The 22,750-nt window shown below is 44.2% G+C and overlaps 2 protein-coding genes across 2 annotated transcripts in view; both read left to right on the top strand.

Annotated features, from left to right (window-relative positions):
- Window positions 1–11,610, top strand: part of LOC138664056 (zinc finger protein 665-like) — a 104,192-nt gene extending 92,582 nt beyond the window's left edge. Inside the window, exon 8 of the mRNA XM_069750473.1 lies at window positions 10,851–11,610. Coding sequence (XP_069606574.1) covers window positions 10,851–11,304 — 454 coding nt within the window. The 3' untranslated portion in view covers window positions 11,305–11,610. The remainder of the gene's footprint in view (window positions 1–10,850) is intronic.
- LOC138664054 (oocyte zinc finger protein XlCOF29-like) overlaps window positions 1–12,860 on the top strand; it is a 39,532-nt gene extending 26,672 nt beyond the window's left edge. Inside the window, exons 6-9 of the mRNA XM_069750471.1 lie at window positions 3,022–3,112; window positions 10,622–10,684; window positions 10,780–10,837; window positions 11,638–12,860. Coding sequence (XP_069606572.1) covers window positions 3,022–3,112; window positions 10,622–10,684; window positions 10,780–10,793 — 168 coding nt within the window. The 3' untranslated portion in view covers window positions 10,794–10,837; window positions 11,638–12,860. The remainder of the gene's footprint in view (window positions 1–3,021; window positions 3,113–10,621; window positions 10,685–10,779; window positions 10,838–11,637) is intronic.
- Window positions 12,861–22,750: the final 9,890 nt, after the last annotated feature.

A 22,750-nucleotide genomic window follows, 5' to 3' on the forward strand; every position in this document is an offset into this window, starting at 1 on the left:
CCCTAACCCTATTCTAACATTAGTGGAAAAAAAAATTTCTTTATTTTTTTATTGTCCCTACCTATGGGGGTGACAAAGGGGGGGGGTCATTTATTATTTTTTTTATTTTGATCACTGAGATATAATCTATCTCAGTGATCAAAATGCACTTTGGAACGAATCTGCCGCCATTTTGGAAGATGGCGGCGTCCAGGGAGAAGACGGACGGGACCCCGGCAGGATCGGTAAGTATGATGGGGTGGGGGGGACCACGGGGGATTTGATCGGAGCACGGGGGGGGGGAATCAGAGCGCGGCAGGCGTGGAACGGAGCACGGGGGGCGTGGAACGGAGCACGGGGGGGCTGGAACGGAGCACGGGGGGTGGAACGGAGCACGAGGGGGGGGTGGATCGGAATGCAGGGGGGGTGATTGGAGCACGGGGGGGTGATTGGAGAACGGGGGGAGCGGACAAGAGCACGGGGGGGAGCGGAGCACTGGATGGAGGGGAGCCGGAGCAGTGTACCGGCCAGATCGGGGGGCTGGGGGGGCGATCGGTGGGGTGGGGTGGGGGCACATTAGTATTTCCAGCCATGGCCGATGATATTGCAGCATCGGCCATGGCTGGATTGTAATATTTCACCCGTTATAATAGGTGAAATATTACAAATCGCTCTGATTGGCAGTTTCACTTTCAACAGCCAATCAGAGCGATCGTAGCCACGGGGGGGGGGTGAAGCCACCCCCCCTGGGCTAAACTACCACTCCCCCTGTCCCTGCAGATCGGGTGAAATGGGAGTTAACCCTTTCACCGGATCTGCAGGGACGCGATCTTTCCATGACGCCACATAGGCGTCATGGGTCGGATTGGCACCTACTTTCATGACGCCTACGTGGCGTCATGGGTCGGGAAGGGGTTAAGATAAAATTTAAGGCATAAAGACTCAGAAACAAGCAACAACTGAAGTCAGTTGCAGTAAAGAGATGTCCATGTGTAACGAATGGAAACGGAGGCACAGGTGGTGAAGTGCACATTCGTTTATTGAACTTACTGTGGAACCATGGGACCACTACTCGGGGGTTCCGAAGGGGGTGTGACTAAGCGAGCCCCAGACTCCCGTAGTAAGACTCCTCAAACAGGGCCAGAGTGGAAGTGCGGGAGACGCATGGTGCAACCTCCTGTTAGACCCCGGGAAAAGTTAAAGCTGACTCAGCCAGATTGGCGTGCAGACAGGTATTGCAAGTAGCGGGGACCTGGACAGGAGACAGGCAGCTCAAACGGGTAGCGGACAACAGCTGGCACGGAGAGAGCAGGTGGCATAGACGTAGCCCCAGAAGGCGAGGGAAACACAGAGGGTACACTGAGGAGACAAACCAGAATTAGCAAGGTACAGGCTGAGGATTCCACACAAGAGTTGGAAACCAGAGAACTAGCAACAGGAAACACTTGTTACTCAGGCACCTCCCTAAGGGCAGAGGTGCCTGAAATAGTATGAGACACATAGCCATTGGCTGAGACCTATTTTTGAAAATGGCGCGCTGTCTCTTTAAGAGATCGGGAGGCGCACACAGTGTCCAGGAAGCAGGAGCAGGCAGCGCGGGACGAGGAACGGAAGCCCCAGGAGGCCGGCGTCCCCGCCGGGAAGCGGCAGCCCCAAGGACACAGGTGCAGATCGGGGCAGCGGCGCTACACCATGGCTTCCAGACTTCAGGCAGTCATTGCCTGCAAAGGTTTCTCTACAAAGTATTAAAAATGAACATTTTATCTATGGTAAAGTTAATTTGTCCAATTACTTTTGAGCACCTGAAATGAGGAGGCTTTGAAGAAAAATGGTTGCAATTCCAAAGTGTCCAACCCCTTTATTTAGATCTGAAGTCCACACTTCAGTCAGATCTTAGTTGTTTCATTTCAAATCCAAAATAGTGGCGTGCAAAGCCTTAATCACGAAGATTAGATTGTTCTGCAAATATTTCTAGACCTAAATGTTGATCACATAGGAGACACTGGGGCTTGCCCAACCACTGCAGTCCATGGGAATCTGCCCAAAGACAAAAGGAAACTACATTGCTGGCTGTAAATGGCTCGCTTGCTATAGAGCATCTCTGGAATTAGGCGTTGTCCAGAGCATGTCTCTACCGCCTCCTAATTTGCTGCAACTGCAAGGTGATAACCTGTTGACATGGGCTAATATTCCTGCATCATTAGTGGAATCTATAGCATGTTGTTAGGAAGACCAAGAAAATCCAAATGCGCTACTAGATGAGTGTCTCTAATAAAGTGGCCATTTAGTGCATGTTTTATACTTGGTGGAAATGACAGGATAAAGCTGATCTGTCACGGTTCCACCCATCAGTGTGTTTGGGATCCAGTTACTGACAACAGGGCCATCCAATCTGGTATAAGGGTGTGCTTATTCTGACAGTGTGTTGATTGACAGCTCTACTATCCAATCTGAGACTTTGAGGCGTCGGCTGTCTCCAGGTGTTTAATATTCCAGGTAATCGCCATGCTTCTTAACTGAGCTGTCTCTCCCAAAACTCTGCCAGATGTACAATCAGCCCGTGAGGTTTGTGCTTCCCTGTGCCTTGAGTTCTGTATGCTTGATCTGTTGCCTGACCTTGGACTTCGTTCTGACCATCCGCCTGTTTAACCCCCTTTGCCCCGATCTGTTATCCTCCCAGTAGTCTGACTTCAGAACGTTACCTGACTACTCTTTTGTCTCTTCCTTCTGTTTATGACGTACCCTCCATGCTTCTGACCTTGGACTTCTTGACGACTCTGACTTACGGCTTGACCGTGAGAAGTGACTAGTGTCACATGATCATAGAGATTAGATGTTGTCTGGATTTTCTCACAATTTTCTGGATATGGAGACTGCTGGTTAAAATTTAGGAGCTGACAGGTAGGATTTATACTGGAGACCTGCAGCTATGTCACAACTACTGTCATTTTTGGTCATCACGTTAATTTATGATCTTTTCTGTTCTAAGTTATTTCATGTCACTTCTTCATTTGTCAGTGACTTTTACAATATTTGTTTCAGGGTAATGTTCTGACCCATATTAATACTACAGAGACATATGTGAGGGGTGATGAGCAGTGCAAAGAGGAGATTCATACAGATAACTGCATAGGTGAGTAGTGACCATTAAACGAAGTCACAGATTCTACTCAGTTCCTGACTTGTTAAAATATATCTAATATATAAAGCTGAATGTGTGTGTGTGTGTGTGTGTGTGTATGTGTGTATGTCCGAGATTGGCATCTGCACCATCGCAGCTACAGCCACAAAATTTTGCACAGTCACACGTCTTGACCCCGAGAGCTTCATAAGCTATGTTGTGAGGCAAAATTTTAACCCCGCGCGTTCCAATTCACCAAACAATTTTGCCCCTATCTACATAATGGGGAAAAAGTGAAAGGAAAAGTGTTGAAGGCAAATTGACAGCTGCCAGATGTGAACAAGGAGGACTTAAAGAGTGAGAGCGATGGCACCAAAGAGTATATACCGTACAGTTGCTAAGGTGGGGCCCCGACATGGGATACTCACCACACACGGGGATATGAACACACACACAAAATGCGCCACACACTACCACGTGCTTGAACACATATACCACCCTCAGTACACATTTCACCACACATACACCAACCTCGCTACATAAAAGTCGAAAAACAAAAGTTGCCGCTCAAAACTCGCCACGCGCAAAACTCACCATATGCAAAACTAGGCTCAGGCAAAACTCGCCACACGGGCAAAACTCACCACATGGAAAACTCGCCACACGCAAAACTTGCACACGCGGAAAAATTGCCACACATGCAAAAGTTGCTTCACACAAAACTTGCACCTACTCAAAATGCACCACACATAAAACTCACCACGCGCAAAACTCGCCATGTGCAAAACTTGCTGCACACAACTTGCTACACTAACCTGTCACATGCAACTCGACACACAAAAAGTTGCTACACGCATGTCGCCACACAAAACTCATCTCACAAAAGTCGCTGCATGCATGTAGCCACATGCAACTCAACACACACAACTTGACACATGAAACTCGCCCTAAAACACACACAAGTCTGGTATTATCCTTCAAAGATAAAAATCTGATTAATAAACAGACAAACTACAAGAGCAACAAATGTACCATATAGGAAATACGGCAGCTGTCAGTCAAATGATCAGTCTATTATGTGTGTGTGTGTGCTAATATATACTGCCGGGGGAAGGGCTTCCTGTTGGCTGGAGATTTATCAGGCTGCCAATTTAGCTTACAAATACTGAGGTAAAAATTCTGACCAAATAACGTGTGAACGAGGTCTAATACAGGAGAAGATGACACACAGGTATATACTATATACAGGAGAGATGACACACAGGTATATACTATATACAGGAGGAGATGACTTACAGGTACATACTATATACAGGAGGAGATGACACACATATATACTATATACAGGAGGAGATGGCACACAGGTATATACTATATACAGGAGGAGATGACACACACATATATACTATATACAGGGGAGATGACACACAGGTACAGTGGGGCAAAAAAGTATTTAGTCAGTCAGCAATAGTGCAAGTTCCACCACTTAAAAAGATGAGAGGCGTCTGTAATTTACATCATAGGTAGACCTCAACTATGGGAGACAAACTGAGAAAAAAAAATCCAGAAAATCACATTGTCTGTTTTTTTAACATTTTATTTGCATATTATGGTGGAAAATAAGTATTTGGTCAGAAACAAACAATCAAGATTTCTGGCTCTCACAGACCTGTAACTTCTTCTTTAAGAGTCTCCTCTTTCCTCCACTCATTACCTGTAGTAATGGCACCTGTTTAAACTTGTTATCAGTATAAAAAGACACCCGTGCACACCCTCAAACAGTCTGACTCCAAACTCCACTATGGTGAAGACCAAAGAGCTGTCAAAGGACACCAGAAACAAAATTGTAGCCCTGCACCAGGCTGGGAAGACTGAATCTGCAATAGCCAACCAGCTTGGAGTGAAGAAATCAACAGTGGGAGCAATAATTAGAAAATGGAAGACATACAAGACCACTGATAATCTCCCTCGATCTGGGGCTCCACGCAAAATCCCACCCCGTGGGGTCAGAATGATCACAAGAACGGTGAGCAAAAATCCCAGAACCACGCGGGGGGACCTAGTGAATGAACTGCAGAGAGCTGGGACCAATGTAACAAGGCCTACCATAAGTAACACACTACGCCACCATGGACTCAGATCCTGCAGTGCCAGACGTGTCCCACTGCTTAAGCCAGTACATGTCCGGGCCCGTCTGAAGTTTGCTAGAGAGCATTTGGATGATCCAGAGGAGTTTTGGGAGAATGTCCTATGGTCTGATGAAACCAAACTGGAACTGTTTGGTAGAAACACAACTTGTCATGTTTGGAGGAAAAAGAATACTGAGTTGCATCCATCAAACACCATACCTACTGTAAAGCATGGTGGTGGAAACATCATGCTTTGGGGCTGTTTCTCTGCAAAGGGGCCAGGACGACTGATCCGGGTACATGAAAGAATGAATGGGGCCATGTATCGTGAGATTTTGAGTGCAAACCTCCTTCCATCAGCAAGGGCATTGAAGATGAAACGTGGCTGGGTCTTTCAACATGACAATGATCCAAAGCACACCGCCAGGGCAACGAAGGAGTGGCTTCGTAAGAAGCATTTCAAGGTCCTGGAGTGGCGTAGCCAGTCTCCAGATCTCAACCCTATAGAAAACCTTTGGAGGGAGTTGAAAGTCCGTGTTGCCAAGCGAAAAGCCAAAAACATCACTGCTCTAGAGGAGATCTGCATGGAGGAATGGGCCAACATACCAACAACAGTGTGTGGCAACCTTGTGAAGACTTACAGAAAACGTTTGACCTCTGTCATTGCCAACAAAGGATATATTACAAAGTATTGAGATGAAATTTTGTTTCTGACCAAATACTTATTTTCCACCATAATATGCAAATAAAATGTTTAAAAAAAACAGACAATGTGATTTTCTAGATTTTTTTTCTCAGTTTGTCTCCCATAGTTGAGGTCTACCTATGATGTAAATTACAGACGTCTCTCATCTTTTTAAGTGGTGGAACTTGCACTATTGCTGACTGACTAAATACTTTTTTGCCCCACTGTATATACTATATACAGGAGGAGATGACATACAGGTATATACTATATACAGGAGGAGATGACATACAGGTATATACTATATACAGGAGGAGATGACACACTGGTATATACTATATACAGGGGAGATGACACACGGGTATATACCATATACAGGGGAGATGACACACAGGTATATACTATATACAGGGGAGATGACACACAGGTATATACTATATACAGGAGTAGATGACACACAGGTCTGTTGTCGAGGGCCAAACCAATAAAATTAATTCTGCTCAATATTAGTATCAAAATATTATTATATTATTGTTATTATTATTAATTGTATCACTTAATATTGAGCATAATTAAGTATACTGACATCCTCCTATATATTGTTTGAACCCAAGTACAGTATATCATATGAGCCCCTCTTACAGCCCCTTATATACTGTAAGAGACCCCACGCAGCCTCTTTATATACAGCATGAGCCCCACACAGCCTCCTTATAAACAGCATGGGCCCCACACAGCCTTCCTATAGAGCATGAGCCCTACACAGCCTCCCTATATATACTGCATGAGCCCCACAGAGCCTCCCTATATATACTGCATGAGTCCCACACAGCCTCCCTAAATAGAGCATGTGCCCCACACAGCCACCCCATATACTGCATGAGCCCCACACAACCTCCCAGTGTTCAGCATGAGGCCCCATAGCCTCGTCATGTGCAGCATGACGCCCCAATAGCCTCCCCATGTGCAGCACGATGCCCCATAACCTCCCCTTGTGTAGCCCGACACCCCCATAGCCTCCCCATGTACAGCATGATGCCCCTATAGCCTCCCCATGTGTAGCACGACACCCGCATAGCCTCCCCATGTGTAGCACGACGCCCGCATAGCCTCCCCTTGTGCAGCACGACGCCCGCATAGCCTCCCCTTGTGCAGCACAACACCCCCATAGCCTCCACATGTGCAGAACGATGCCCCATAGCCTCACTAAGTGCACAATGCCACCCCCATAGCCTCCCCATGTGCAGTACAACTCTCCCATAGCCTCCCCTTGTGCTGCAAGATACCCCCATAGCCTCCCATGTGCACCCAAACTTCCAATACACATGAATAAAAAGGATCACCACATACTCATCTCGACCCGTTTCACAGAGCTCTGCTTCTGTTTCGGTGTCTCCGGTGTGCTGACTCTCCGCAGCACACAGCTGACGAGATGAAATTACGTCATCGCGTCAGCTGTTTTACACGCTGATAGGTGGAGGAAGTGGAAGGAGGCCTCTCCTCCACCAATGAAGTCAACGCAGATGGAGACAGCTAGTGGGGGCACGGTGCGGCTCGTGGACCTGTTTTCCAGCCCATTGGTTGTCTCGGTCCGCAGGCTAGACTGAGACAGCCAAAGGGCCGGATATGGCCCGTGGGCCGTACTTTGCCCAGGTTTGCCCTAGAGAAACTAATAAGTAAATTCCCAATTACCCCCAAAAGGAATTGAAAAACTAAGCATATTTGGTATTGCTGTATCCGTAAAAGTCCGATCTATCAAAATATAACATAATTTAACCCACACTGTAAGTAACACCATTTTTTAGAAAGTTCAGATTTTTATAAACCACTAAACTTTTTAAATTTTTATAAGCTTAGAATTGGCATATTGACCATAAGAATTATATTGCTATGTCATTTTTACCGCACTCTGAACGCTGCAATAAAATCAATTCACCCCAATTGGATTTTTTTTCAGTGTATTTAATGGTAAAGTAACATAGTAACATAGTTATTAAGGTTGAAGGAAAATTTTACGTACATCTAGTTCAACCCATAGCCTAACCTAACATGCCCTAGCATGTTGATCCAGAGGAAGGCAAAAAAAAACCATGTGGCAAATAGTAAGCTCCACTTTGGGGAAAAAAATTCCTTCCCGACTCCACATACGGCAATCAGATTAGTTCCCTGGATCAACGACCTATCAAGGAATCTAGTATATATACCCTGTAACATTATACTTTTCAAGAAAGCTATCCAATCCCCTCTTAAATTTAAGTTATGAATCACTCATTACAACATCATACGGCAGAGAGTTCAATAGTCTCACTGCTCTTACAGTAAAGAACCGCGTCTGTTATTATGCTTAAACCTTCTTTCCTCCAGACGTAGAGGATGCCCCCTTGTCCCTGTCTCAGGTCTATGATTAAAAAGATCATCAGAAAGGTCTTTGCACTGTCCCCTCATATATTTATACATTAAAATAAGATCACCCCTTAGTCTTCGTTTTTCCAAACTAAATAGCCCCTAGTGTAATAGCCGGTCTTAGTATTGCAGACCCCCCAGTCCTCTAATAACCTTGGTCGCTCTTCTCTGCACCCGCTCCAGTTCAGCTATGTCTTTCTTATACCCCGTAGACCAGAACTGTACACAATATTCTAAGTGTGGTCAAACTAGTCACTTGTATAGAGGTAAAATTATGTTCGCCTCATGAGCATCTATGCCTCTTTTAATGCATCCCATTATTTTATTTGCCTTTGTAGCAGCTGCCTGACACTGGCCACTGAATATGAGTTTGTCATCCACCCATACACCCAGGTCTTTTTCATTGACGGTTTTGCCCAGAGTTTTACAATTAAGCACATAGTTATACATCTTATTACTTCTACCCAAGTGCATGACCTTACATTTATGCCCATTAAAGCTCATTTGCTATTTATCAGCCCAAGCTTCTAGTTTACATAAATCATCCTGTAATATAAAATTGTCCTCCTCTGTATTGATTACCCTGCAGAGTTTAGTGTCATCTGCAAATATTGAAATTCTACTCTGAATGCCCCCTACAAGGTCATTAATAAATATGTTAAAAAGAGGGCCCAATACTGACCCCTGTGGTACTCCACTGCTAACCGCGACCCAGTCCGAGTGTGCTCCATTAATAACCACCCTTTGTTTCCTATCCCTGAGCTAGCTCTTAACACACTTACACATATTTTCCCCTATCCCCATTATTCTCATTTTATGTATTAACCTTTTGTGTGGCACCGTATCAAAAGCTTTTGAAAAGTCCATATACACTACATCTACTGGGTTCCCTTGGTCCAGTCCGGAACTTACCTCTTCATATAAATTGATGAGATTAGTCTGACAGGAATGGTCCCTAGTAAACCCATGTTGGTATTGGGTCATGAGGTTTTTCCTCTTGAGATACTCCAGTATAGCATCCCTTAGAATGCCCTCCAGGATTTTACCCACAGTAGAGGCTAAGCTTACTGGCCTATAATTACCGAGTCCAGTTTTTGTCCCCTTTTTGAATATTGGCACCACATTTGCTATACGCCAGTCCTGTGGTACTGACCCTGTTATTATGGAGTCTTTAAAGATTAAAAATAATGGTCTATCAATGACTGTACTTAATTCCTGCAGTACTCGAGGGTATATCCCATCCGGGCCCGGAGATTTGTCAATTTTAGTGATTTTTAGACGCCAACGTACTTCCTGCTGGGTTAAGCAGGTGACATTTAATGGGGAATTTTTATCACTAGTCATTTTGTCTGCCATAGGATTTTCTTGTGTAAATACTGATGAAAAAAAAGTAATTTAGCATATTGGCTTTTTCCTCATCCTCATCCACCATTTCACCCAGACTATTTTTAAGGGGGCCAACACTATCATTTTTTAGTATCTTACTATTTACGTAGTTAAAGAATATTTTGGGATTATTTTTACTCTCTCTGGCAATGAGTCTCTCTGTCTCAATCTTTGCTGCCTATCAAGTGTATCCTATCATATAAAAGTAGAACTTTATATTGATGGAAAAAAAAATTGGCTTTTAGAAAAAGTAGTAAACAAAGGAATGTGTAAAAACAAAAATCGTTAGTCGTATTGACCAGTCATTCTTATTGCGCTTATCAGCAAAGTCAGCTCCGTGATGGCTAAACCTAGAAAGGGGTCCAAGGTATTTCAGGTATTCGCTATTTAGGGCACCACTCCAGTGTTTTTTTTTTGCAGTGCTGGAGTGGTGCTACTAATCGAAATTCTATGACATTAGTATTATAATCACCAGACGCCGTCTTCAGCTGTTCCCTGCACCACTCAAGTCCTCTGACCAGAGCAGTGCACATAAGAAAAAAAGACAGTGGCTGGTAAGTATATGACTAGAGAAATTAGATTAGTAGCACGGCTTCAGTACTGCAATAACAAAACAAACAAACACTGCAGTGGTGCTTTAACGAGGATTTGGATTCAACTGCAGAGTTCTCAGGTTGCCCCAGGCATACCTTATGAGCAGAATCGACATCAAAGGATTGCGTCGGCTCATACACAGAAATCAAACAGGTGGATACTAGCAATTTTAGAAGGTCTACTGTTGCCGGCCGCCATTATCTTAGTTGGAAATTTTAATTTACTACAAATTGTAAGATATTTTTATAGAATTTTTATGAAATATGATATTATAATTTTTTGCTACGATATTGAAACCTTCTAATATTGTTGTTTTTTTGACAGATGACTATACCAAGAGCTCAGATAAATATCTGATATTGTCATACCTTAATGCAGGTGATCAAGGTATCAAGCCAGAACCATATAAAGAACATACCTTTACCTCAGATATACCTTCAAACATTCACAGTAAAGAGCTATCATCTGTTTCTTTACAACAGCTCCAATCTTTTGATTCATTGCAGACTGTTAAGCAAAATAAAAATAACAGAAGTGATGGTGAGCATCAAAGAGCTCTGACAGGGGAGAAACCATTTTCATGTTTAGAATGTGGGAAATTTTTTAGCTTTAAATCAAGTCTCATTACGCATCAGATAACTCATACAGGGGAGAAGCCATTTTCATGTTCAGAATGTGGGAAATGTTTTACACATAAATCTAATCTCGTTAAACATCAGCGAATTCACACATGGGAAAAATTATTTTCATGTTCAGAATGTGAGAAATGTTTTACAGAGAAATCAGTTCTTGTTGCACATCAGAGAATTCACACAGGGGAGAAGCCATTTTCTTGTTTAGAGTGTGGGAAATGTTTTAATCAGAAATCTATTCTTGTTAGACATCAGAGAATTCACACAGGGGAGAAGCCATTTTCATGTTCAGAATGCGGGAAATGTTTTTCACAGAAATCAAATCTTGTAGAACATCAAAGAATTCACACTGGGAAAAATCATTTTCATGTTTAGGAACGTTATATAAAAAAATCAACTTGTGTTACAAATCAGAGAATTCACAGGAGGACATATTTTTATGTTCAGAATATTTTTTACTTTGAACCAAAGTCTTTATTAGGTAAAAAGCACAACTTTGATTTAAGGTCGAAAACAAGTTCGTTTTAGCACTTTTGATACCTTATATTTTATTGGATGCTTTTGTTTTATGATTTGTAATTAATAAATTAGCCAATTTGAAAAAAAAAATCAAGCTCTGTTCATTCTTATAATACAAGCTGACAGCACCTGATAGAACCTCATTCTTCTTTTCATTCTTCAATTTGAATTCATCTGCTCTACCCACAGTACCCCTATCCAGGGAGATCTGGATAAAAGGCAAGCTGCAGCCAGTGAACACAGAAACAAAACTATGAAAAGCAGTCAATACAAGAGAAGATAGTATTCTGCTACAGATGGATCTGGATAAGTTGGAAACTTGGGCCGAGAGGTGTCTGATGCTAATGATACAATGATAAATGTTTGGTTATACACATGGGAAGAAGGAATTAATATCACCATTACACACTGAAGGGGAAACCACTGGGTAAATCTGACATGGAGAAGGACTTGGGGATCCTAGTTAATGATAAACTTACCTGGGAGCAGCCAGTGCCAGGCAGCGGCTGCCAAGGCAAACAGGATCATGGGATGCATTAAAAGAGGTCTGGATATACATGATGAAACCATTATACTGCCTCTGTACAAATCTCTGGTTAGACCGCATATGGAGTACTGTGTACAGTTTTGGGCACCGGTACTCAGGAAGGATATAATGGAACTAGAGCAAGTACAAAGAAGGGCAACAAAATGAATATTACCCAGAGAGATTAGCAAAATTAGGATTATTTAGTCTAGAAAAAAGACGACTGAGGGGCGATCTAACAACCATGTATAAGTATTTATATATATATGTACAAGTATATAAGGGGACAATACAAATATATCTCCAAGGATCTGTTTATACCAAGGAAGGTGACGGTCCCAAGGGGGCATTCTCTGCGTCTCGAGGAAAGAAGGTTTTTCCACGAACATAGAAGAGGATTCTTTACTGTTAGGGCAGTGAGAATATGGAATTCCTTGTCTGAGCAGATGGTGATGGCGAACTCAGTCGAGGGGTTCAAGAGAGGCCTGGATGTCTTCCTGGAGCGTAACAATATTGTATCTTACAGTGATTAGTTTCTTTAGAAGGACATAGATCTGGGGATTTATTCTGGTGGAATATAAGGTGAACTGGATGAACAAATGTCTTTTTTCGGCCTTGCTAACTATGTTATATTTTTCAAATAGCTCACAAGGTGAGCAGAGATATATGGTATACATCTTCTTCTCTCTCTCTTTTAACCTAACGGTATTTCATTAGGGAGCGCCTCTCCTATCTATTTCCCTTTTTATGGCACACACTATTATTCTACATCAACAGCCCTGGAACTTCCATACCTGCTATGGAAAGGTGAATTGTGTGTTCAGACACATTAGTTGTAATATTAACATTGTTTTTGGCTGCAATTTGACTGTGCATTGCTTGTTTACCATAAAAAAATCCTAACATTATTTTCTGATTCGTTTTGGAAAAAAAACATACGATTATTCTAACATCGTAAAGTATTAACTGGAACTAAGGGAATGAGGCCAACCACAGGGAAAACAAAAGTTGGCATAATGCAGTCCAGCAGGTAATGTTATCCTGGCGTTGGGTAGACCAAGACTTGTCCATGAGACTGCCAGGTAAAGAAGCGTGATTCATGACTCCACAGAACAGTTTTACACTGCTCGAGAGTTCAGTAGCAGTGTGCTTTAAACCATTCTGTCTGATGTATGTAAGGGTATGTGCACACGTTGCGGATTTTGCTGCGGATCCGCAGCGTTTCCGCAGCAGTTTCCCATGAGTTTACAGTACAATGTAAACCTGTGGGAAACCAAAAACGCTGTGCCCATGCTGCGCAAAAAAACGCGTGGAAAATCAGCGTTTTATTTTCCGCAGCATGTCAATTCTTTGTGCGGAATCCGCAGCGTTTTTACATCTACTCCAATAGAAAACTGCAGATGTAAATCCGCAACGGAATCTGCAGTAGAAAACGCAATAAATCCGCAGGAAAAACCGCAGCGGTTTTGCCCTGCAGATTTATCAAATCTGCTGCGGAAAAATCCGCAGTGGACCATTCTACGTGTGCACATACCCTCATTGTGCTTGGTAATATAAGGCTTGCTTATAGCTGCTAAGCCATGAAAACCCAGGCCATAAAGCTCTTAAAAACACAGTGCCCAATTCAGTAAAACCTTAACTAGTATTCTGACATAAAAAACTTTTAAAAGTCGCCTAATTTTGGAGCAGCTGGCTCATGACGAGCAGTGACATGGTTCACTACGCCACATATATTACTCCAGCAGGGACTGGATTAGGATTTGTGGCAAGGCGCAACCTGTGGTTTACATCTGGTGCTCCTAATTCATGAAAAGGCATACACAGACAATGGCCTTGATGAATCAGGACCACAATTTTTCTGCTAAAGTTCATGCAAAAAAAGATTTGGAACAGAGGAGGTAGTTAAGTAGAGATGTGCCAACATTTATGCCATATGCGCCTCAGCACTCAGTGATCCCACTCTGGAACGTTTTGTTCTCCACTTTGTGTTTACATTAGGGTAGGTGCACACAACCACTTTCTCTCCATACATGATTAGAGTTTGATCAGAGTGGAATGCGTTTTATCTCGGAGATGAGTTTATCAACCAGGGGCGATCCGGTCCGATGGATGTCGCAGGTCCCGGTTCCGGCGCCTTCCATCTTCATGCGATGTTGTTATCCTGCTTGCTTCGTGCTGCGCTCCTGCGCAGGTGTACTGCAGAGCAAAGTACTGCAGTGCGCAGGCGCTGGGCCTCTCTGACCTTTCCCGGCGCCTGCTCACTGCAGTACTTTGCTCTGCCCTCAACAGGGCAGGTCAGTACGCCTGCGTAGGAGCACGACATGAAGCAAGCAGGATGACAACATTGCATGAAGATGGGAGGCGCCGGTCCCGGACCTGCGACACTCATCGGACCGGACCAGGTGAGTATAAAAAACTTGTTTTTCTTCTCTTTCAGATCGGACGGGGGGCTTACCTACAGCATTATAGAATGCTGTAGATGAGCCCCGAAAGGCAGTGGCCGCATCTTATAGCAGCAAAACGAGGTGAAAGGTTCCCTTTAATCCGACTTTTAGATCAAAATCGGACTTGTCACCAATCTTTTCCTCTGCCCACCCAGAAAAAAAAAAATCGGATATGTGCACAGCCCGATAGAATAGCATAGGTATGAATGGTATCTGTTAGAACCATGGCTAGCACTTGTCCTATTTAAATGGTCATTTGCCCAAGCCCTCAGTGTGATTTCTACAACCTTTCAGTGTTCAGTAAAATGACTCACAGTCAATCGTTGAGTGGGGAATATTTCAAGTAATAAAAAAAATTGCAGTAACTAACGTATTCATCCAACTACAGACCCACTGTGGAATTAAGTGAGCCCTTGACTAAGTGTTTGCTTTCACCCGCAGATACATTGGACGAGCGCTATCAGATTTTTTTATCGGATAGCACTCAGACAAATGTTATTCAATAAGGCCGGTTTCACACGTCAGTGGCTCCGGTACGTGAGGTGACAGTTTCCTCACGTATCGGAGCCACTGACACACGTAGACACATTCAAATCAATGCATCTGTGCAGATGTCATTGATTTTTTGTGGACCGTGTCTCCGTGTGCCAAACACGGAGACATGTCTGTGATCAGGGGGGCGTACGGATTACACGGACCCATTAAAGTCAATGGGTCCATGTAATACACGTACCGCACACGGACGTTGTCCGTGTGCAGTCCGTGTGCAGTCCGTGTGCCGTGCAGGAGACAGCGCTACAGTAAGTGCTGTCCCCCCCACATGGTGCTGAAGCCGCGATTCATATCTTCTCTGCAGCAGCGTTTGCTGTAAAGAAGATATGAATAATCCTTTTTTTTTTTTTGTTTCTTGTGTTTAAAATAAAGGTCCATGTCCCCACCCCCTGTGCGCCCGCCCGCTGTTCTTAAAATACTTACCCGGCTCCCTCGCTGGCGCTGCTTCCTGTCCTGGCCGCACCTTCTACTGTATGAGCGGTCACGTGGGGCCGTTCATTTACAGTGATGAATATGCGGCTCCACCCCTATGTGAGGTGGAGCCGCATATTCATGACTGTAATCGGCAGCCCCACGTGACCGCTCATACAGTAGAAGGTACGGCCAGGACAGGAAGCAGCGCCAGCGAGGGAGCCGGGTGAGTATTTTAAGAACAGCGGGCGGGCGCACAGGGGGTGGGAGGGGGGTGGGGACATGGACCTTTATTTTAAACACGAGAAACAAAAAAAAAAAAAAAAAGGATTATTCATATCTTCTTTACAGCAAACGCTGCTGCAAAGAAGATATGAATCGCGGCTTCAGCACCAGATGCAGGGGACAGCGCTAAACTTTAGCGCTGTCTCCTGCACGGTGCATGTGGTACCCAGTGGGCACACGGGTGGCACATGTGTGCTGCACGTGTGCCACACTGATGTGTCACAGAAACGCATGGGCACACGGACACGGATAATTCCAGTACCGATTTTTCCGGTACCGGAATTATCTGGACGTGTGGGACTGCCCTAAGGCAGTGCTCTTGCACCATTTTTTTCACTGACAGAATCTGCAATTTCACTTAGAAATCATATGCCACTCACTTATTCAAGTGTATGGATACGTGGAAACCATCGATTTGCACTCGGATGACATCCAAGAAAGTTTGCAGGCATAGATTATATACCTTAACATAAAGCCAATTCAAATGTTCCTTTTTTTCTTGTGTATTCCCAATCACCTCTTCCCACCCAAAAAAAAAGGTCATATGCTTCATGCTTTATTCTTTTTCATGTCCTCGTCCTCCACTATTTCATCAGGGTCATCATGCGGCCATAGCTCCATATCATTAGGGGGTCATGATGCGCCCCTCCCTCATAATTTTTAAAGGGTAATTTTAGAAGGTAACCAGGTGACCCTGGCTCCTAATTTTTAGATGGTCATCATGCGACTTTCGCTTTTCATTTTTCAAGAGTGTGCATGATGCCCTTCTTCATTATTTTTACGGGATGTTTATGAGGCCTACAATTTTCTTAAATAAATATATGCACTTACTGCACAGACTTTACTAGTCTAAGAGTTCAACTCCTTTTAAATGGGAAAATAGTATTTTCTGAGGTCCTCCTCTACATGTCTTCCAGAGTATATTGCAGTTCCTCCTAATTTTTGTCAGACTTTGCACTTAGTCCATAGGCTTAATGAGTTTAGGAGTCCCACTACTTAACAATTTTAATAAAATGTGTACGAGGCCCTCCTTTATGTCTAATACAAGGTGTATTGGAGTCCCTCTTCCATCTAATTTTTGGCAATTCTTGCATTGTTCACATAGGCTTTGTGATTTTCAGAGTCCCTCCATAAATTAAACAGGATGTGTCTGACCATGTCACACACATCACATGCCAAGATAAGGTAGTAAAATGTTAAAATTACATTTACCGGTAACTATTAGACAGTGTCACTTTATTCCCCCACCTCTCTGCTATATCATAGGAAATGGGGAAATACGGTCAGAGATGACCAAGCTATTAAGGAATAGAGGGGACATTTTTTTCATTATTTTTTTTATTTTGCCTTATATACAAGTCATTAAACAGGAAACCATTTTTCCTAACATTTATTCAAGTAATATGATTTATTGTCAGTTTGTAAAAGTATAGTAATACTCTGATAGCACCGTTCCCAGCAGTGACCTGTGTGTCAGAGATGCATTCAGGCGTCTTCCCCATTCTGTTCCAATTTCATTTCATCACTGTTTCCAACCATTTCAGCCATTTTCTTGCCACCCCAGCCCTCCTGTTAGGATCTGTCGAGTGTACCATAGACTTCCATTATACTCGGTACTCGAGTCAAGCCCGTACATACGTCCGACTTGTTCGATTCAAGTACTGAGTACTCAAGCATTTTAGTGCTCAATCATCACTAATCCCAATGTACTCATCTGTCGAAGGGATACTGGTCTAGATTGTCTCAATAATTTGACTGCAGGCTTGAATGTTCGGAGTCTTTATAATCAAAGAGACTGAGACATGCTTCTGGTGTCCAGAATGAACTCCAACAATATTCTCTCTTGCAATGAAAATATATGGGATATTTTCCAACTGATTATCCACCCTAGCATCTGGATATGTCTGAATATCAAATTCAGATAAAGAGGGTCACTTCTGATGAGGCCTTTATAGTCAATCGTTCACGTATGGGAGATGTGAGTCGCCCGCCAGGGCAGTGGGGATACTCGGTACAAGGTCGGTTCGCAATTAAAGGGATGGTCACAGTGGCAGCGACCCGGTCCGTGGCCCTGGGCACCCAAGTAAAAGGGGAAGATCTTTTAAGGGAGTTGTAATAAAGTTTGTGTTCGTGATGCCACCTGTGGTTCTCAGTCATAGGGGACCAACGCTGATTAAAGGGGTCCTCTGGGGTGATGTTACTGCAGCAAAGATGGTGATGCTTCCCACAGGTGAAGCGGGGTCCCCAGGGCTCCCGGAGTGCAGAGCAGGGATGGTGTATGCCAGAAAATAAATGGAGGACGCAGAGTTGTAACGTCTTTACCTGGTTTACTGGTCGTAAGCAGCCACAGTCCAGGGTACCAGCAGCAGGTGGTGATATGGTCTGGCCGGCCTGGAGGCAAAGGCGGATCCCTCTCCCAGGTGAAGTGCGTAAGCCTTCCTACTCGCGCTCGTATGCAAGGTCCTTGCTGCCTGTGGCTTCTGTGCAAAGTCCTCTCTCTCCTGTCCTGGGACAGTTACCCGTATGGTGAGCAGTGTGAGCCTGGATTCAGAATGTGTTGCATGTAGGTACCTACCTGATAAAGGAAATCTTCCTTGCCTTCAAGAATGATATCACCCTCCCAGAAATGAAGGCAACATCACTGTAACAACCAGTTATCTGGGGTGTTACACTCCCCCAGTTAACTCCATTACTCCCGGACTGGGGAAAAACAACAAGGTTAAAGAAGCAAACATTTTAGACATGCATGTTAACAGGTCTAAACAAGTGAAACCTTAAGCTTCCCTTTATGGGAGGTACTGTTTCTTGAATGTTACATGGCATATTTACATAAGTGCACACAGGTGAAAAGTGCAAACATTTTACAAATCAAGTGCAAACATTGTAATGTGAGGGTGTCCTTATGCACCAATAACAGCAATGAGCCGGGGACCCATTATGAACCCCCAACGTTGGCCATGGGTGGGCTGCAAGGCGTATATCCAGACACAGTGTTCAGCCATCCCAGACGGTTTTGCTTCAGGTCTGTGAACAAACAAGGTAAACAGGGTCCTACACACGCTGCCGGCACATGGTAAAACCAATAAGGGGCACCTTAAGAGGTGCCAACTATTTACAGGGGAAAGTTCTCAGGTATCACTACCCTACTGTCCTTTTAAACTGGAAGAAACATCAAATAAACACAATGAAAACATTTTCAACAGTATTTCCAAGCAGGTAAACATCTCTCTACTTGTTCTTCCAGGGCAGGTCCTGGTGTCCACAGCTTCCTGACTGGGGAAGTTCCTTGGCACATGTCACAACTGGTGACTTTGCTTAAAACAGACATGTTCTGGTGGCATTAAAGTATCTGAAGGAAGTGGATCCAGCTTTCGCACTGGTTCTTGAGCACCACCCATGGCAACACATCCTCCTCGTTCTCTATCCGCCTCATGGTGCAATAATGGCGGCCGTTAAACAATTTCACACAGTCCATGGTGCACAGGACCCATTTCAATGGGTCGGTCCATCCTGTTCGTGACGCCAAAGTTGAGTCACCCACCAAGGAAGTGGGGATACTTGGTACTGGGTCTGGTCGCAATTACAGGGGTGGTCATGGTGGCGGTGACCCGATCTGTGGCCCTGGATGCCCAAGTAAAAGGGGAAGGTCTTTTAAGGGAGTTGTAATGAAGTTTGTGTTCTTGACGCCACCTGTGGTTCTCGGTCAGAGGGGACCAACGCTGCTTAAAGGGGTCCTCTCGGGTGATGTTACTGCAGCAAAGATGGTGTGAAAGGCCAACATTTCACATTTCAGATTTTAAAATCATTTTTGAAGCTGGTGTTATAAAGTGTTCTAATTTACTGAGATAAAGACTTTTGGGTTTTCTTTGGCTGTAAGCCATAATCATCAACAGTAACAGAAATAAACATTTGAAATAGATCACTGTGTGTGTAATGACTATATATTATACAAGTTTCACTTTTTTGTATTGAAGAACTGAAATAAATTAACTTTTTTTTTATATTCTAATTTTGTGAGAAGCACCTGTATAGACAGTATTCTAGGATGCTGTAACAGAGGGATTGCAGGTGCTGGCCGTACTTTAAAAATAATGAATGAAGGCTCGGCAATGTCAAAATGACTTGATGTGAGCGAGTTCCATCTTTTTCAGCCACTACAAAGACAACCCTTTCTCATTCCCCATGCTTGGACCGGATAAAATAAAAATCCTTATACTCATCTCTCATGCTCACAAAAAGTGAAACTCATATATTAGAAAGAGTCATTACACACAGAGTGATCTATTTCAAGTGTTTATTTGTTAATGTTGATGATTATGGCTTTCAGCCAATGAAAACCCAAAAGTCATTATTATCTCATTGAATTAGAATAATTCACAAAAAACACATGCAAAGGCTTCATAAGCATTTAAAAAGGTACCTTAGTCTGTTTCAGTAGGCTCCACAATCATGGGGAAGAGAAGCACCTGCATATATATTTATATATATATATATATATATATATATATATATACACACACACATATATGAGAAGGTCACTGGTAAATTACTGAAGATATGTGTCACTCAGGATGTTAGCCTCAGTGATATGAACCTGGAAAAATGCTCCAGCATACTAAGTGCTGAGTGGGGTTAATCGGCCATATTAAGGGCTCAGTTTTTGTGAACACTGAAGAGTGGATGGGGAGCTGTTCACCATATCCCAGGGTGTGGTCAGAGAGGCTAAATGTGGAGTCTTTTGTCTCATTCAGTGTTCTGTATGTCTGGAAATGAGATCTTCAGAGCTGTGCTTATGTGTTAGGGGTTGAGTTCCCGCCTCTGCACAGGGGGAATCTCAGGCCATCTCCGCTGTGGTCTCCCATTCTTCTCCTGTTGCAGTGGAGCCTGCTCAGTGGAGAAGTCGGTCCCAGCGTCTCGCTCAGTCTGACTCTGTACAAAGAGTTACTGCTGCTTTTCCTGCTTCTGCCATTGAAGCCAGTGCTGGGCAGCGGCGAGCAGACGCTTCTGGGACTAAGTCCTGCTTTTCTCGTTCTGAGCATGCCCAGAGTAAAATCTCTCAGTGGAGATCGAGGGTCACATGATCACTGCAGCTAAAGCCATTGGTCCTTCAGGAAGGTCCTGTAGGTGCTCACGCTCTGTGACAGCCTCTCATTGGTCCTTCTAGGAAGGTCCTGTACGTGCTGTAACTATTTAAGGCTCGCATGGCCGCACGGCCATGAGCTAGTATTGTTCTATGTTATGTGCTTTGCGCCAGTGTGGTCATGTGAGTTTGTGTTCAGGGACCCGGCTGAAATAAGCCCCTAGAATGCTGTCTCCTCCGGCGAGGAGATTTTGTGTGAATGTATTCAGGGACCTGGCTGAAATAAGCCCCTAGAATGCTGGAACATCCGGCGAGGAGTTTTTTGGTGCATGCATGACCACTGACTACTCTCATTTGGGTAGTTAGCCTGTGCCTCTGTGAAGTCTAACAGGGCGCAGTGCTTTGTGTTCAGGGCTACTCTGTGAATTAACTGAGTTAGCTCATACCGCCATATAGTTCCGCTGTTTGCTAGCAGCAGTGTTGTGGCTGGCAATCAGGCAACACAGCGTGCAGTAATCAGCGCACATACAGAGATCTGGCAAAACCCAAAACAATAGGACGAGCTCTGAGACGTGGAATCTCTGTAGACTGCAGTACCTGATCTATCCTCACACAACTGGAAGCAGCAGTGGATTGCGCCTATCACTACCTATGCAACTCGGCACTGCCTGAGGAGCTGACTAGCCTGAAGATAGAAATACAAGCCTGACTTACCTCAGAGAAATACCCCAAAGGAATAGGCAGCCCCCACATATAATGACTGTTAGCAAGATGAAAAGACAAACGTAGGAATGAAATAGATTCAGCAAAGTGAGGCCCGATATTCTAGACAGAGCGAGGATAGCAAAGAGAACTATGCAGTCTACAAAAAACCCTAAAACGAAAACCACGCAAAGGGGCAAAAAGACCCACCGTGCCGAACTAACAGCACGGCGGTGCACCCCTTTGCTTCTCAGAGCTTCCAGCAAAAGATAATAACAAGCTGGACAGAAAAAACAGAAAACAAACTAGAAGCACTTATCTAGCAGAGCAGCAGGCCCAAGGAAAGATGCAGTAGCTCAGATCCAACACTGGAACATTGACAAGGAGCAAGGAAGACAGACTCAGGTGGAGCTAAATAGCAAGGCAGCCAACGAGCTCACCAAAACACCTGAGGGAGGAAGCCCAGAGACTGCAATACCACGTGTGACCACAGAAGTGAACTCAGCCACAGAATTCACAACAGTACCCCCCCCCTTGAGGAGGGGTCACCGAACCCTCACCAGAACCCCCAGGCCGACCAGGATGAGCCACATGAAAGGCACGAACAAGATCTGGGGCATGGACATCAGAGGCAAAAACCCAGGAATTATCTTCCTGAGCATAACCCTTCCATTTGACCAGATACTGGAGTTTCCGTCTAGAGACACGAGAATCCAAAATCTTCTCCACAATATACTCCAATTCCCCCTCCACCAAAACAGGGGCAGGAGGCTCCACAGATGGAACCATAGGTGCCACGTATCTCCTCAACAACGACCTATGGAATACATTATGTATGGAAAAGGAGTCTGGGAGGGTCAGACGAAAAGACACCGGATTGAGAATCTCAGAAATCCTATACGGACCAATAAAACGAGGTTTAAATTTAGGAGAGGAAACCTTCATAGGTATATGACGAGAAGATAACCAAACCAGATCCCCAACACGAAGTCGGGGTCCCACACGGCGTCTGCGATTAGCGAAAAGCTGAGCCTTCTCCTGGGACAAGGTCAAATTGTCCACTACCTGAGTCCAGATCTGCTGCAACCTGTCCACCACATAATCCACACCAGGACAGTCCGAAGACTCAACCTGTCCTGAAGAGAAACGAGGATGGAACCCAGAATTGCAGAAAAATGGAGAGACCAAGGTAGCCGAGCTGGCCCGATTATTAAGGGCGAACTCAGCCAACGGCAAAAATGACACCCAATCATCCTGGTCAGCGGAAACAAAACATCTCAGATATGTTTCCAAGGTCTGATT

Source organism: Ranitomeya imitator, chromosome 2 (assembly GCF_032444005.1).
Source record: "Ranitomeya imitator isolate aRanImi1 chromosome 2, aRanImi1.pri, whole genome shotgun sequence".
Classification (NCBI taxonomy): domain Eukaryota; kingdom Metazoa; phylum Chordata; class Amphibia; order Anura; family Dendrobatidae; genus Ranitomeya; species Ranitomeya imitator.